We start from the raw sequence: 14,499 nt of genomic DNA on the forward strand, positions 1-14,499 counted from the left end.
GATGCTATATTTTTTTCAGTATAAGTAACAGAATAATAGAATTCTGTAAGCTTTATAAAATAAACACAAAAAAATCCTGCAACTAAGTCAAACGATACCAGTTGTAAAATAAACTGGATGGTGATGAGGCTTATGGACAAATTTATTTGCATTCATTTCAAATTGAAAGTTTTTGTAGGCGCAACTAACAAAAAACATTTTAAAACTGAATTCTAGTAAAGTATACAAACACTGTATTTATTATTATATAATATTTCAGAAAAAGCAGATTCTTTCATAACAGATGTATTTGTTTATTGAAAATAGAAGAAATTCCAAAATTTAATTACTGTTCAGCTTTTACATTTTTCTTCACTTTAAAATGTCCCCGAGCTTGGAAAATGTTAACAGCATTGTTACTTTTTTGTCAAAAGCACTTTTAGTTTTCATAAAGTAGCTTAATACTTCTGAATTTGGATTAAAAATGCTCAAGGCAAATGTTTTGATTGTACCCATACAGTTTCCAACTGATATTTGAGGTAGTTCAACAGAATTAGTCTTTGAAGTTTTATTTTTAATAAAACTTGATTCTTGATGTATTTTGATTTAAGTGTCAAATCAACTTAGTGCCCACCATCCAAAACATCCCCACACATTAAGCATTCAGTGGAAATGAAGCTCTCATCCTGCTGAAACTGCAATTGCTTTGACCACGATCTATGACCTGGATCTATATTCTACTAGTCCAAGTGTAGAGAGAATCAAAAACGTGCACGGCCACGTGAAGCAAGCAGTGAAATTAAGTGTCCCTGCCTCCCGGTAACTGCTCCTTGATCTCACTTGCTCTCCCATAGCGAGGGCAGTCAGACAAAGCTCAACAACAAAGTGAACTCCAGTAAAGCAGGATGGTGGGAAGAAGCAACAACAGGCGGTAAGACCGACACTTAGCCTGCAGTTCCAGAAGAAATCAATGCAACGAATGGCTCGCTGACAAAAAGGGTGCAATCCTCCTCTCTAACTCCTCTTCCATCTCCACCCCGACCTTTTCTCACTCCCCTGCCGCCAGCCACGTGATCTTTTCCCCTCCCTTGCACTGGCTCTGCCACTCGCAGGACTTTTCAATAAGTGGATTCGACTCATTAAAGCAGGAGAAAACAATCTACTTTTTCTGCTGGGGAGTTTTCTGTCATGCTGAGAGTTGATTTATAGAGGTATACAATAATCGCCTGACATGAAACTCTGTTAGAGCATACAGGCCCAAACAGGAACAGAGGTAGAATTGCACCTTTTTCAGTACTAGTAAGCAATTCCATCTATTTATTCTAATGTACAGCACTGCACCTTTGAAAGAAGTTCTATTAAAGTGGAAGTGGTCAGTCATTAAATGGAGGAAATAAGCACATGATCAACATAAGAGGGAAGCTGTAAAAACGCTCCATACAGAAGAATAAGAGAATGTGAGAAGGGCAAAGGCAGAAGGGACTTTTATTTACTGAATGTGTAAGTAAAATTATTGAAAGCATTTTGGACATACCGCATTTAAAGTAATTCTCAGTACTGTATATTTCAAACTGTATATAACAGGAAATTTCCTCTGAAGTGCCTAAGCTAAGTGGACCATGTATTGTCATCTTCCTGAATAAACAAGTATCCTCTATATTGTAAAAATTGTAGGCAGCAAGTTATACCTTGCCTCTATCGCAGTGCCACAGAACCTAACCATACAGGTATTTTGTTAGAGCTTCTGAGGTATCTCATAAGTACACTCACACACACACAAAAAGACTCAACATCTTAAAATTAATTTCCAGAGTATAAAAATAATACTTACTATTAAATTTTGTTTTGCACAATGTAGTTCAAACATAAGAAAATTCAGACTTGCAACTACAGTAGAGATATCAGCTCTGTAGCGATCAGAGAACAAGTCAATACCAGGAATAAGCATATTTGTTTCATATTGTGCAAAGTCACAGTCAGATGTCGGATGTGGAAGAGAAACTCTAAACAGGGTCTGAAAGTAAAAATAATGAACTACTTGTGAAAAGAAATATAGGCATTAGTGAAACACTATAATAAACTTCAACCCTTGAGACTCATAAATGACTTCATAAATGAAACTCAGTCAATGTCTTAAGTATCCAGTTTTTTCCAGATGAACCCATGAAAAATCTGTTTTAGAAAAAATGCTTTATGTGTGAACTTGAAGGAGGAAAAAAGAACAGGCTGTAAATAGTCTAAGGACAGTATTTCATAGAACAAGCAAGAGAAAAACTAATCTAGGTGTAGAAAAATAATCATGAAAGATTCCTCAGCACATACTCCCCAGATAATGAAAAATCTTCCTAAAGAGCAAATAGCATTTCTCTCAGATTCCAAGTCAAAGCATCCCAAAGAAATCTCTGGAAGCACTGGAAAAAACCTAATAAATCACTAGGGGTTCTCACAAAGACTTCTTAGGTAATTCTTAGGATAAGCCTCTGATCAGCAGACAGAAAGAACTTGATAATTTATTCAAGCATCTCCATAGTCAAGGAAAATGCATAGGAAAAATTTGAGATGATTCTGGGGGTGTGTTCAAACATTTCTTTACCAGTCCAAAGATGTTTCATGGAAAATGTCTTCCATAAGAAGAAAAATCTTTTTATTTTCCCCACAAGCTATGAAAGCTAGTTTGATTTTACTTGTAAGTCCTTGCCCTGTCATCACCTCAGCCATTGTTTCTGGGAGAGTTGCTGACTTTAAGGCCAGTTAAAAACTAGTTCCACCCTAGTTACACCTTTAACTAGGTCAGCTAGTGCAGCTTAAATCATATAACTTAAAACTGATGTGAACTTTAAGGAAGTAACTTAAATGTTCCTCCTTTGAAAAGGGAGGAGTGCTAACATGGTCTCTGATGTTGGATATTCCTTCCCAATTGTGTTTATCTTGCTGTAATTAGCAATGATATGCTAGAGAAATATGCATTTACATACTCAGATCTGAGATATTAACAAGCCTACAGCCTATACCAGAGATGGAATTTAAATAAGGTTAGGAAAGCTTTCCAAATCAAGGAAAAAATTATGGGCTTGAACTTCGCAAGATACAGTGACGGTAATTGATTATATTTTTCAAGACACTCGCCCTGCAAGCTGCTCCTATCCCAATTAATATCAGACCCACTTCAGCCCAGTCACAATTATTTCTACCATTATACAACTGGAGCAAATGCTTACTACTATTTCTGTCAAAAGGAGAAATCAAAATTGTTCAGCTTTGTACCACCAGCAATTACAGTGCTAGAAGCTAGTCAAAATTCTCCTTTACCTTTAATTCTTCAACTTGTTCTCCCTTTGCTGAACTTAATGAGGTTTTAAACATAGCCTAGCACAGGTCACACAGTCACAACCATGGCTGGCACAAGATGTTAGAAAGTGGCATTGGTTTGTTTTGGAAGAAGCCAGCTAACTTCCTGACGCTGTGCTTGGATGAGTAAGCATTGACCCCAGTGGAGTATGACTGCCAGAACACTTGCAGTTCTTTTTCCTGTATCACTTTTGTTACTGGTATCTTAAAACTTCCTTTTAAAAGAAGGAAACTTAAACCCTTTTTTCCTCTATAGCTGGTTTCGGAAAGTTTGCAAATTTAATTTTAATGATCTTATTTTCTTTGTAAATAAAACTGAATCATTTTGACTATCCTCTATTTTTAGAGCAAACTTCCTACAGAGCTGAGATTTTAGTATTACAAACCAGTATCTTTCAATGCTAAAAAAGATTAAAAAAAATTCTTTTTCTGAAGAGTCTGTTCTCCTGGTTGAAAATTTATGACAATCTGTGAAGACTCTGTACAGATCTGAGAGGGAGCACTCTGCTATTGTTGATGCCATCCAGCTCTTCCTAAGCAGAACACTTCAAGAGAAGAAAAATGTATTTGACTGCCAAATATTTTAGCCATATTCACTTTTCAGTATTTCATTATTTCTCTGCGACACTAGCCTCTTATTGAAGTGATAATTTTTAGGCTATAACACAGGAATAATGTTAAAAAACAGAGAATAAAACCATCTAATCTTATGTGCATAAATTGTCAATTACCTCTGATCTCCAGTTTTCCTTTAGAATCAAAATGAAAAGAGAAATATTTTAATAGAGGGTTATTGAGATTTAAATTTTAGAAGCAATTTGTCAACTTCACAAATTCTAACTGAAGTTGTATTCTTACCTTAAAAAGTATAGCAGAAAAATAGCAGTATTTAGTTCTTAATCTCATCTTTGATGTTGTTATATACCTAAAGTACAACAAATAATAAGAAATAGGAATTTGCCCATCAATACAAATTAGTCAAACTCTTTTTTTCTATTTAGTATAATAATGATACTAACATAATCTAGATGTTTTCCATATTGGAAAACAGCTGCCTGTTCCGTAGATAGGTGCTCAGCCATGCCATGCAAAGAAAGAAGCATTTGACCAAAAACAGACCTAAATAAAAAGAGTGTTGTCTAGATTCTCTTTAAAGTAAAGGGAGAGAAACAGGCAATCGAAATGCAAAACTCATCTCAGAACAAACTAGATGGATAAAGCAGGTCAAGCAACTCACACCTTAAAAGTGGATTTCCTTCCATAAAGGAAGCCTAAGATAACTAGCACCTGTGGACTTTCACATGGTAGATGTCTAGATAGATTAAATGAATCCCACACAGTACTTCATCAGAGCTTTAAACCATCTGGGTAGTAGGGTACTTATCAGATCTACAATATTAGAAATCTTTAATACAATATTAGAAACCTTTAATCTGCATTTTACAGCCTGAGACTAAATTGCTCTAGAAAGAGCAACTCAAAGGAAAGATGTTTAACAGCCCAAGTCAGGTCTGAATAGAAAAAGATCTGCCTGAGGGAGAAGCCAAGAGGATAGCTCCCTCCAGATCCCTGTCAGGATTTGGAATGCACATATTAGCAGTAAAGGGATAGTACACAGTACAGCAAATATGTGCCACAAGCCCCTGTAAAAGCAGCTAGGGGTTGGGTCTTGCCTAATGGGACCCAAGACTGCACCACAGCTCAGAATTGGAAGAGCTGTGGTTTAGGATCGACTTAAACTAAAGTCCTTTTCCTCTTGGGTGCTAATTCTGAATGTGGCAATGCCATTTCATCCTGAAATACCCATGCTAATACTTTCAAAGCTACCTTGGTTTACAGATATTTTACAGTGCTATTAATATGACCTGCTTCTCAGGTAAGACAGGTAACTCAGATGAAGCTCTGCCCTTTCATGGGTATAATGCTTCTAAGGTCATTTAGAACTGGTTTAGATATTTCTAAATTTCATATTTTGTACATTTTTATACTATACAATACATTGAGAAACAGCTCAGAATTACATCCATAGTGTCTTACCAGCAGTCAAGGAGTACTGGACAGAAATATTTATTGATGCTAGACTTTAATACAGTAATTCAAATTTCATTTAGTTGTAATTCACCAGAAAATGAGTACTTTAGGCAGTAAATCTGCCCTCAAGATACATTAATATTTAATATGTGCAATGACTTGGGAGATGTGATATTTCAATTGAAAATCAATATGACCATAAAATCCTTGTGCTTATGACTTTTTATCATTTTATTTCAATGATCTCTCCATATAATATACAGCTGCAATTACGATCAAAGATGAGCACTCAAGAAAAGGGAACAAACAATATTCTTCAAAAGACCAACTTTCTTCCTGAAAGAAAAAACTCCTCTGCTTTTGATGAGTCTTTTTTATAGCAACTCCTTAGTGGTTTTACTTTAGTTTCAAGTTGCTTACTGTCCTGGATGAGCAATTTGTTTAAAATATGAAAGAAGTACATATATAGATAAAATACTTACTGAGCTATCTTAGCCACTAAGACAGCTGCATGTAAACATCCCCAAACGCCAACCCGAGAAAGAAATTTCTGACTAATATCAGTTGATCTTCCAACTGCAAAACAGTCTGTAGCATTTTTTAGAAAACCTAACTCTTGCCAGTTGTTAAGAGCATCAGCAGTGTTGAGTGTTTCATCAAGGGCTTGACACCAATATTTAAAAGCAGCTCTGTAACACATAAAAAATGTTCTCATCATATTGCTGACATTTTCCAAAGTGGAAGACTCACCTCCTTTTACCTTTATTGCATGAGATATAAGAAATTCTGATTAGGTCAAAAACTGAATTACAGTTTCTACAATACAAAAAGATACCATTCCTGGTCAACAGACTTACTGGGACTTGTCAAGCAATAGATATTACTTCTTAAAAACACAGAGAGATGCTTAATTAATTTGCTTAATTGCAATTAGCTAGCTAAGAAAAATAAACAATTTCCAGAACAAAAGCCTCTGAAAATATAGCTAATAGTGAGTTAGATGAAAGAAGTTACATGGACTTGAGGACAGCACAAGAACTTACAAGACAGGTGAAGGGTTTATGAATGCCAATTAAAAAATAATGTAACAATGCTCTTTTTTAATCCAGTAACTATATACCTTTTGTTTCCAGCGTAAAAGTGAAGATTTCCAAGTTCATGTAGAGCCTGAACTTTGAGGTCTCTCTGGTTGTTTATTTCAAGGATTCCTGTTATTTATTTTTTAATCAATTAGAAAAAAATATTGTCACATCATTAAATCAGTCACTGAATCGTGAACAAATTTTGTATGAGAAGTAGACATGCATTCACATGTAATTCAATGCATGAATATTTTTGAAAGATTTATTAGGCTTGTATATTTTACCTTCAAATATAAAATTTCTTATTTCTAGTAACTTTAAAAACTAGAGTAGGTTGTATTTATGGACCTGTTTACCTAAACTTTTGTATTTTTGTTTTTTCAGACCTGTCAAATTTCTTCCTCTTCAAGAGATAAACTGGGAAGCAGGCCACTGGCCCTGCTAAACAACACTGCCTGCATACAGCACAGTAGCCCTATCCCTGGCTCATTTCTGGATCCCTTACTTCTAATAAAACCACTTACGGCATCTGTTGACCTGCTACACTTCACCTATTTTGTCATACGGCAAACCAGGTAGTAGTGCTGAGCTGTAACTGTATGAGTAAAGCCCTACTAGAATGTAAGATGTAAGCCACGCAACCAGGTCTCATTTTCAAATGCACAGAATCCAAAAGGTCTGTTTGGTAGGAAAAAAAACCCCACTATCATGGAATTAAAATTAATCCGCTAAACATTACACTGCAGATTTTTAATTTGGGATTCATCAGTATAACACCACTGAAGCAATGCTTTTTTGTAAGATGACATAACTGTAGAGGTTATGAACCAACTAGTGGCTTGTTTAGGATCTAATGCAGATTTTCTGAATCAACAGAAAGAAGATTGTCTATTTCTGGAAACCAGCTTTCAGACAGTTACTGCTGTCTGACAGAGGAAAATAACACTGGAATCAACATATGTGAACACAGATAGGTAGAATGATATTACATCTTAGCTGTAAACAGAAATTTATGAAAAAAAAAATTACCAATTGTTTGTTCATAGGAAGAGATAATTACTGAAAGCTGTGACTGTGGTATGGGTTTACTCTCAACCATACAGGAGAAATTAAATTTTTCTTGAGAAAGGTCACGTGGTGTTGGTAGAAATATCAGTTCATCTCCCACATTAAATTCCAGCCTTCTATTTGAAGAGATATGACTGCTGATTGCTCTTCCAGCATTTTCTAGACCAGAAAAGTGATTTATATGATCAGTTTGGAAAAGTATTATACTATTTCCAGCACCACAAATATTTCCACACCACATTACTCGAACAAATATACAACTCCTGTGTACTCTATTTTTATCCGGTTTCCTATGCTATGATTCTGTCTGCGTGTCTCCTAATTAAACTCATTGGACATAACTCATTGGTCAGTGCAACCAAATGAAAATATGTGCTTTGTTAGAGGAAATAAACTTGAGAAGATCTGCCAGTCAGTCCTCTGACAGAGGTTTGGCTGCAGAGAGACAAGTGACACAGCTGCATGACAAAAAAATTTACCATCCAACTGTGAGACACAAATCATAGGAAATCAGGCTTAGAGCTTGTGCTTAAAGAACGTCATATGTAACTTTATATTCTATGTTTTTTCTAATTGTCAATAACAACTAAAACTTGAATTAAAAAAATCTATTCCTTTCACTCTTTACTATTTTAACTGCATATACACTTTATTAAGTGAGAAACACTACAATAAATAACTCACCTTGTGTGTGTGCAAGAAATAATGAAAGCAGTTTTCTGCTGTGTCTCAGTGCTCTGCTGTGATATTTAGATTTTTGTAGAGTTTCTCTAAAACATTTCAGTGTATCATTCACATCAAGAGGTACATGAACTAGGGCTTTTGCTTGACTGTGATCTAAAAGGAATTAATAATTATGGAAACAATTTTGCATTACATAAATACATATTTTTAGTAAATCACCCTGCAAAACATATATTTAAACAATTCCACAACTTCAAAACTAAAATAGATTAACATAATTGTCACCTTTGTTTCCTGTTGGATTATGAATTAAAGAAAATTATTAACCACCAGGAACACTTCTGAGCATTTACATCTTTTTCATTGTTACCTTTTAGTTGTCACGTCACATCTGTATTCCCTGAATTCCATCTGCCCTGGGCATGCCTCAGCTCAGCTCTCTGCTCTGAATTCTGGTGTCTGAAGCCTGGAAACAAATCTTTTACTACAACTGCCGATCCTATTTACTACAATTACCATAGTTTCTGTGGACTAAACCTCTCAGTTGGCATGCTCTCTCCGCTGAATGCATAATATTACCTGCTCTCCTTACATACCGCATTATTTATTGTTTAATGACTTTCCTCAGCTGAATTCAACACAAAGCCTTGTGTGCAATGCATTGACATATCTATGATAGGAGGAGCTATGCTTTACAAACTTCCATTAATGACTATAACATTTTAATCCTGACCGAAAAGAACAACTGGGGGTAAGAGAGGTGTTTTGTCACCTTATAGCTCACTTCAGTTTTTCTATTGATTCTATGGATAACAGTGCATGCTCACATTAACTTCTGGGTATATTGCTGAATATCCAGCAATACTGATGGAAAACTGGGCCAAGATCACCAAGCTCATTCAACATACTGTAGGTCATCTGGCATCTGTATGACAACTGCTTTTCTCTGCTTTCAGATACAGTCTGAATATATTTGGAAAGGTCTTGACAACATTATTACCCATCCAAAATATCAAGAATAATAATCTGAAGACAAAACTGAGTTTATATTAGAAGAAACAGATTGTAGGAGCAGTGGAAGACCTACAATAAGGAGGAAAAAAGAAATATCCCAGTATGAAAAAAAAGGAAAGGGTTTGGGAGAAAAGAGAACTCATGAAACTGAAATGTGCTCTGACCTGTGTAATCATTTTTCACCTCAGGATAGAAAAAGCATCCAGGAAAAATCCGTTCACTATCAGAATGGACAACAGGCAGCTGTAATTTCTGCCCTATGTAGTTTCTGCAACTCATCTAAAAAGCAAGGTTTGTTTCATAATAATTGAATAATATTCAGAAAAAATCAATGTTTGGTGCTTACAGTTAAGTATCTAAATACTCAGTCATATGACAAAATTTAAGAGGACTAATTTACCAAGACACCAATGACCCATAACTAGTACCCTTGTCAGTAAGAGGTGAAACATTCACAACAGCTAAATATTGGATATAAGTGTTCAGATGTTAATGAAGTAAACTTGTATCTTATTTGGTATTTGCCATAATCACGAGCAACAAGATGTTCAGCAAATATTTCACATTTTTTTGCGTGGATAAATGCATACTTGCAAAGAACCTATCAGTATAAGCATGCCTGAAGAGCACACTGCCTGTAAAGCACAATGTAATGCTGCTGCATAGGGATATACAAAACAGCTCTATGCAGATAACAGCAGCAGTCTAACCCTGTCAGAGAAGCAAACTTCCAGACTTCTATAAAGGGCTAATCCAGCACAGACATTTTATTTTGCTAATGTAGCTACATCACTTCAGAAGCAAAAGAACCAATTCAGAGCTAGTTCTAGACTCTCTGAATGGCACTGCATTGTGAAATGTAGCCATACCCTCCAAATTTCTAACTTGATGATGTCTTTTTTGAACGATCCTTATTACTATTAACTAACATTAGTCTTTATGCTGCAAGTTGTCCTTCAAAACTATGACTAATTGTCCACATTGCTCAGATAACAGCAGTATGTGATGGTTTGCCGCACTGCCCTTTTTTTAGACGAAGGACTCTGTTCTCGAGGGCAGAGCCTGAAAGAAGTTAGCAGGGAACAGCCTTACCGGGAGACCAGACGGAGCGCCCCAGCTGCCCTTCGGAAGCCAGGGGTGCCTTCTGAGTCCCTGCAAGCCCTGGGCAGCAGCGTGCTGTCTCCAGGCCAGGCAGTGGCTCCTGAACCCCACGTTTGTGTTCAGAACAAACTCGTTTGGAATTCCAGATCCCACTTCCCCCCCTGCTCCTTCAAGTCCTGTGTTTATATTAGTAATAGAAACATATTAAAAATATCAACCGCAATTGATATTATCAACCGCGATTGATATTGATAATATCAATGCGATTGACTTTAGCAAAACTTCTTAGAAATAAACCTTAGGTTAAAAAAAAGGAAAATCCTAATTTTTAATAGCTAATTCCGTGAAAAATTTCCAAGTGGCAATGTCAGTTTACTAAATACATAGAGCCATGGCTTTTAATGAGGAACTTTTTTTTTTTGGTGGTGATCAAGTTTTTCAAGTTTTTTATTGGTATTGTCAGTGCTCAGGTCAACTCAGTTTGATTAATTTTGGTCATTAGAAGCAGCATTCCAATGCAGAAACAAAGCAATCTCTTTGTATTTAACTTTAATTAATCACAAAGACTGCACAATATCCAAATAAATGTTTTCAGGTTAAAAGAGCGGCATCAAGAACTAACATGAAATTAGATTTAGGCTCATAATATGGAATGGGTACATTATGCATGGAAGAAATGTTCTCTGGGTCATCAAGTCCAGATCTCTGCTGCTGCTGGAATCACGTCACATAAGCCTTTTCATGCAATTCAACCAATTATGTCCATTAATTCATTATAATTTACTATTTGTGAACATTATGAAAAAAATATTAATCTAATCAGTGAAAGTACTTCTCCATATTTAGTTCACATTAAGAGTCAGTGCCCAAAATAGAAATCTGTGGTTCACCTTTTGTGCATTATCAGACAGATATTTTATGAAACGAGATTCATGGCTGTCTGGGCCACTGAATTGGAATTGCTGTATCCTTTCCAGCAGCTGCCTCTGAGCATATACCAGCAGCGGACTCACTTGTTCTGTGTATCTCTCACTGAAAAAAAGCAAAGTATACTAATTAAGCAAAATAACAGTATATTTAACTACATAGTGTTGCTTTTTATTTTTTTATTAGCGTTGGTGTAACTTACTGTGTAAATATGTTAAACTGTACAGCTATGTGTACCAGTGCTTCCCACTTCTTCATTTGATATAACAATTCTATTGTTTTAAGAATCAGATTACATATCCATTTCAAGTCAACCACGTTCACGTCATCCAGGGGAGACTGCGGATGGAGACTAGAACCACCATTCTCATCCATAATACCTCCTAAACAACTGGGAATGCAGAAGTCTCCTTCAGGATCCACAATCTACAGTGAAGAAACATTATTCTACCTGTTATTTTCAAACTTTTTTTAGGAAAAATCAAATTATAAAGATTAGAAAATACTGTAATCCTCTAAAAACTTGTTACAGACAATAACTTGGAGGTAACAATATAACGCAGGAGAAAGAAAACTCTCTCTACTGAAGATGTGATAATAAAGAGTATACTGTCTTAATAAAAATAATTTTTACCTTAAGAGACCTGCTTGCTTGTAGTTCAGTTATCATATCAATGATCATGTCTGATGCCAAATAAAAAGGCAACCAGATGGTGTTCCTAAGAAAATCCCTGGTAATGGGAAATACATCCGTATGGGAATGTGAGTGGTTAGCAATCAACTGTAATTCTTGAGTATAGTTCCAAAGTTCTCGACAAGCATTTTGAAGCAACGTCCAGTGGCCACCACGGTGAGCAAGAACCTATTCATAGCATTCAAAATATAATTACACTTTGGAAATAAAGAAATTAAAAGCTTCCTTCTTTTATTGCAAAGCTTGGGTATAAGTAATCTTTCAAAATCGAAGTCTGTGGATCATCCTTAATAACAAATCATTCAATATTTGAATTTATATAAAGTATTATAGAACCTTAATTTGGAAATTTTCATAGAAGCACTAATTTATAATTGAATTTAATTGTTGCTTTTGGTGTGAGAATAAGAAATAAAAATTAATTCACACCACCTATATATGTGTTTTTACTTGGTTTTAGAAGGGTTTATGGGAGGAGTAGTCAGTCTGCATTTCCATTCAATCACTGGTCCTTCTGTTTATACTACCGAGACATTCACTAAGACCTGTAAAGGGAAAGGTAAGTCTGCAAGTATTTTCAGAAAGATTTAACAAACATGAGAAGGAAAGTTACAAAGACTAAATGAAAAATAAAAAATTTATAAAAATTATTATATGTTTGATAGAAATATGCATTAAGATAGGTGATATGTCTGACATTTCATACACTGCACTTGGATATTTTGCGGAAGATGAGAAATCATTGCTCTCTCCCCACTGAAATTTTTATGAAGTTTCTGAAGTGTGGGTTTTTTAAATGTAGAGAGTAGTAAGTATTGTAATGCAATGCTTAGTAATAAATAAAATGTTTAATAAGAAAGTGTATCTTACCACCGCTCTTCTTAAATGCAAAAAGATTTTTGTAAAATGCTGCAATAAAATGGTGTTTGGCAGAAACTGGTTGTATTCTTTGGGGGAATAAGAGACGGATATTTCTGTATCGTTTGTCGTTTGAGTTTGCGGAGTATCTGTTCCACCGAGTTTAATGCTCTGCTCAGAAGATTTCTCTGTGCCTGAAGACAAAAAGTTCACTGGTTAAAAATGAGTTAAAGTTCTCAAAAAATAATAATAATAAAAAAATATTATCAGCCAGCTAGGATTTTCCTGTGGCAGCTAAACACTTAAATGTTAGGAAATGCCAATGTGAAGGTTATCATATTTATAAGGTTATGATATTTAAAATATAAGATGCTTTTACTTTAGCATTGGGAGAAGCAGGGATAAAAAAAAGTTTGAGCAAAATAATAATGTGTACCAAACAGTTTTCAGCCTCAAAGCCAAAACACAACCCTCATAGAAGTTAAGTTTTAGGAAGAAATCACTGTGTGGCAAGCTCCCAAGAACCTTTCTGAAACTGAGGCCTCTTAAAAGGAGAAGTTAGGAAGAAGGGAAGATTCCTGACAAATTCTGTGGTATGTGTAGAATTGCTTCATTATTTTATTCAATACCAAATATCCACCAAGGTGAAAGACAAAGGTTCATGGTAGTGGGATACAGTAATATCTGAACTATAGGTTTCAGGCAGAAACTAATTTCAAGCTAAACAGTATCTGAACTCTATGGCAAACTACACACTTCATGAAATTCTTTCATTCAGAATTGCCGCAAAGGCTAGGAGGTAGTAAACAGGATTTTCATAAGTTTTCAGCAACTTTCAGTGACTCAGTTCTCAGTGACTTGTAAGTATCAAGACAAATGAGTATAACTAAAAGTAGGCTGTTGCAAAGAGAACCAGTTAATTCAACTGCTAGTTTTTGTCACACCTCCCTGGAAAAGGCAAAGAGGATGGTTGATTCCTACCTAAGGAAGTCCTACACGGAATGATAGGAGAATTTTGCTCTCTACAGCTGTGGCAAGAATGTGTTCCCTCAAGCGCTACTTGAAAGACCAGGCTTGTGATTTCTTCTTGAACTTATGGTGGCTAGGAGGACTGCTTTGCATTGACTTGTATGTTATCACCAACATCTGAGGTAATCAAAGTCCTATATTTCACAGTTACCTACAGAGAAGAGCCTTTTGGCTCCTGTTGAAACCTCAAAGGATGTTAATGAAAATAGCTGGGATGATAGAACTGTCAAATGTGAAAGACAGAATTGAAGTAAAAGTGGTAGAAGTTGACCCTGAGGCAGCCTCTGCTACAGAAAAACTCTGGGGAGCAAGCAGTAGAGAAGGAAACCTAAATTATTCTACTTAAAATTTGAAAGATAATTAAAAAATTCAGTCTAACATTTTAAGAAAGACTTACAGAATTACCCAGAAAATTATTGACCTGTTAGGAAATCAAAAGGAAACTACAGACCAATTAACAACCACAGAAACTGATCACAATTATCATTGCATTTAGAATAATCTGGAATATTATGAATTTAATAGGTCTAGGTCGTGTGGCTTCTGCAAACCAAAAGCTAGTATTACTGATTTATTAAAATTTATAAACTTGTTCCTAAAGATAAAGAATAACCACTTAATAAAAAGTAACATATTTATCCATACAATAAACAATGCTCAGAGTTATTATAAATGCCCCATTAT

General features: G+C 35.4%; 1 protein-coding gene across 1 annotated transcript in view; it reads right to left on the reverse strand.

Moving 5' to 3' along the window:
* The window catches only part of CFAP54 (cilia and flagella associated protein 54), a 111,116-nt gene that overhangs the window by 37,698 nt on the left and 58,919 nt on the right, over positions 1 to 14,499 (reverse strand). The window contains exons 36-46 of the mRNA XM_069773479.1: positions 12,799 to 12,980; positions 11,869 to 12,096; positions 11,437 to 11,660; positions 11,198 to 11,339; positions 9,371 to 9,485; positions 8,193 to 8,345; positions 7,470 to 7,667; positions 6,479 to 6,566; positions 5,841 to 6,047; positions 4,186 to 4,252; positions 1,811 to 1,993 (exon numbers count right to left, since the gene is read on the reverse strand). Of these exons, the coding sequence (XP_069629580.1) occupies positions 1,811 to 1,993; positions 4,186 to 4,252; positions 5,841 to 6,047; positions 6,479 to 6,566; positions 7,470 to 7,667; positions 8,193 to 8,345; positions 9,371 to 9,485; positions 11,198 to 11,339; positions 11,437 to 11,660; positions 11,869 to 12,096; positions 12,799 to 12,980 (1,787 nt within the window). The remainder of the gene's footprint in view (positions 1 to 1,810; positions 1,994 to 4,185; positions 4,253 to 5,840; positions 6,048 to 6,478; positions 6,567 to 7,469; positions 7,668 to 8,192; positions 8,346 to 9,370; positions 9,486 to 11,197; positions 11,340 to 11,436; positions 11,661 to 11,868; positions 12,097 to 12,798; positions 12,981 to 14,499) is intronic.

Source organism: Haliaeetus albicilla, chromosome 28 (genome assembly GCF_947461875.1).
Source record: "Haliaeetus albicilla chromosome 28, bHalAlb1.1, whole genome shotgun sequence".
In the NCBI taxonomy this organism is placed as follows: Eukaryota; Metazoa; Chordata; class Aves; order Accipitriformes; family Accipitridae; genus Haliaeetus; species Haliaeetus albicilla.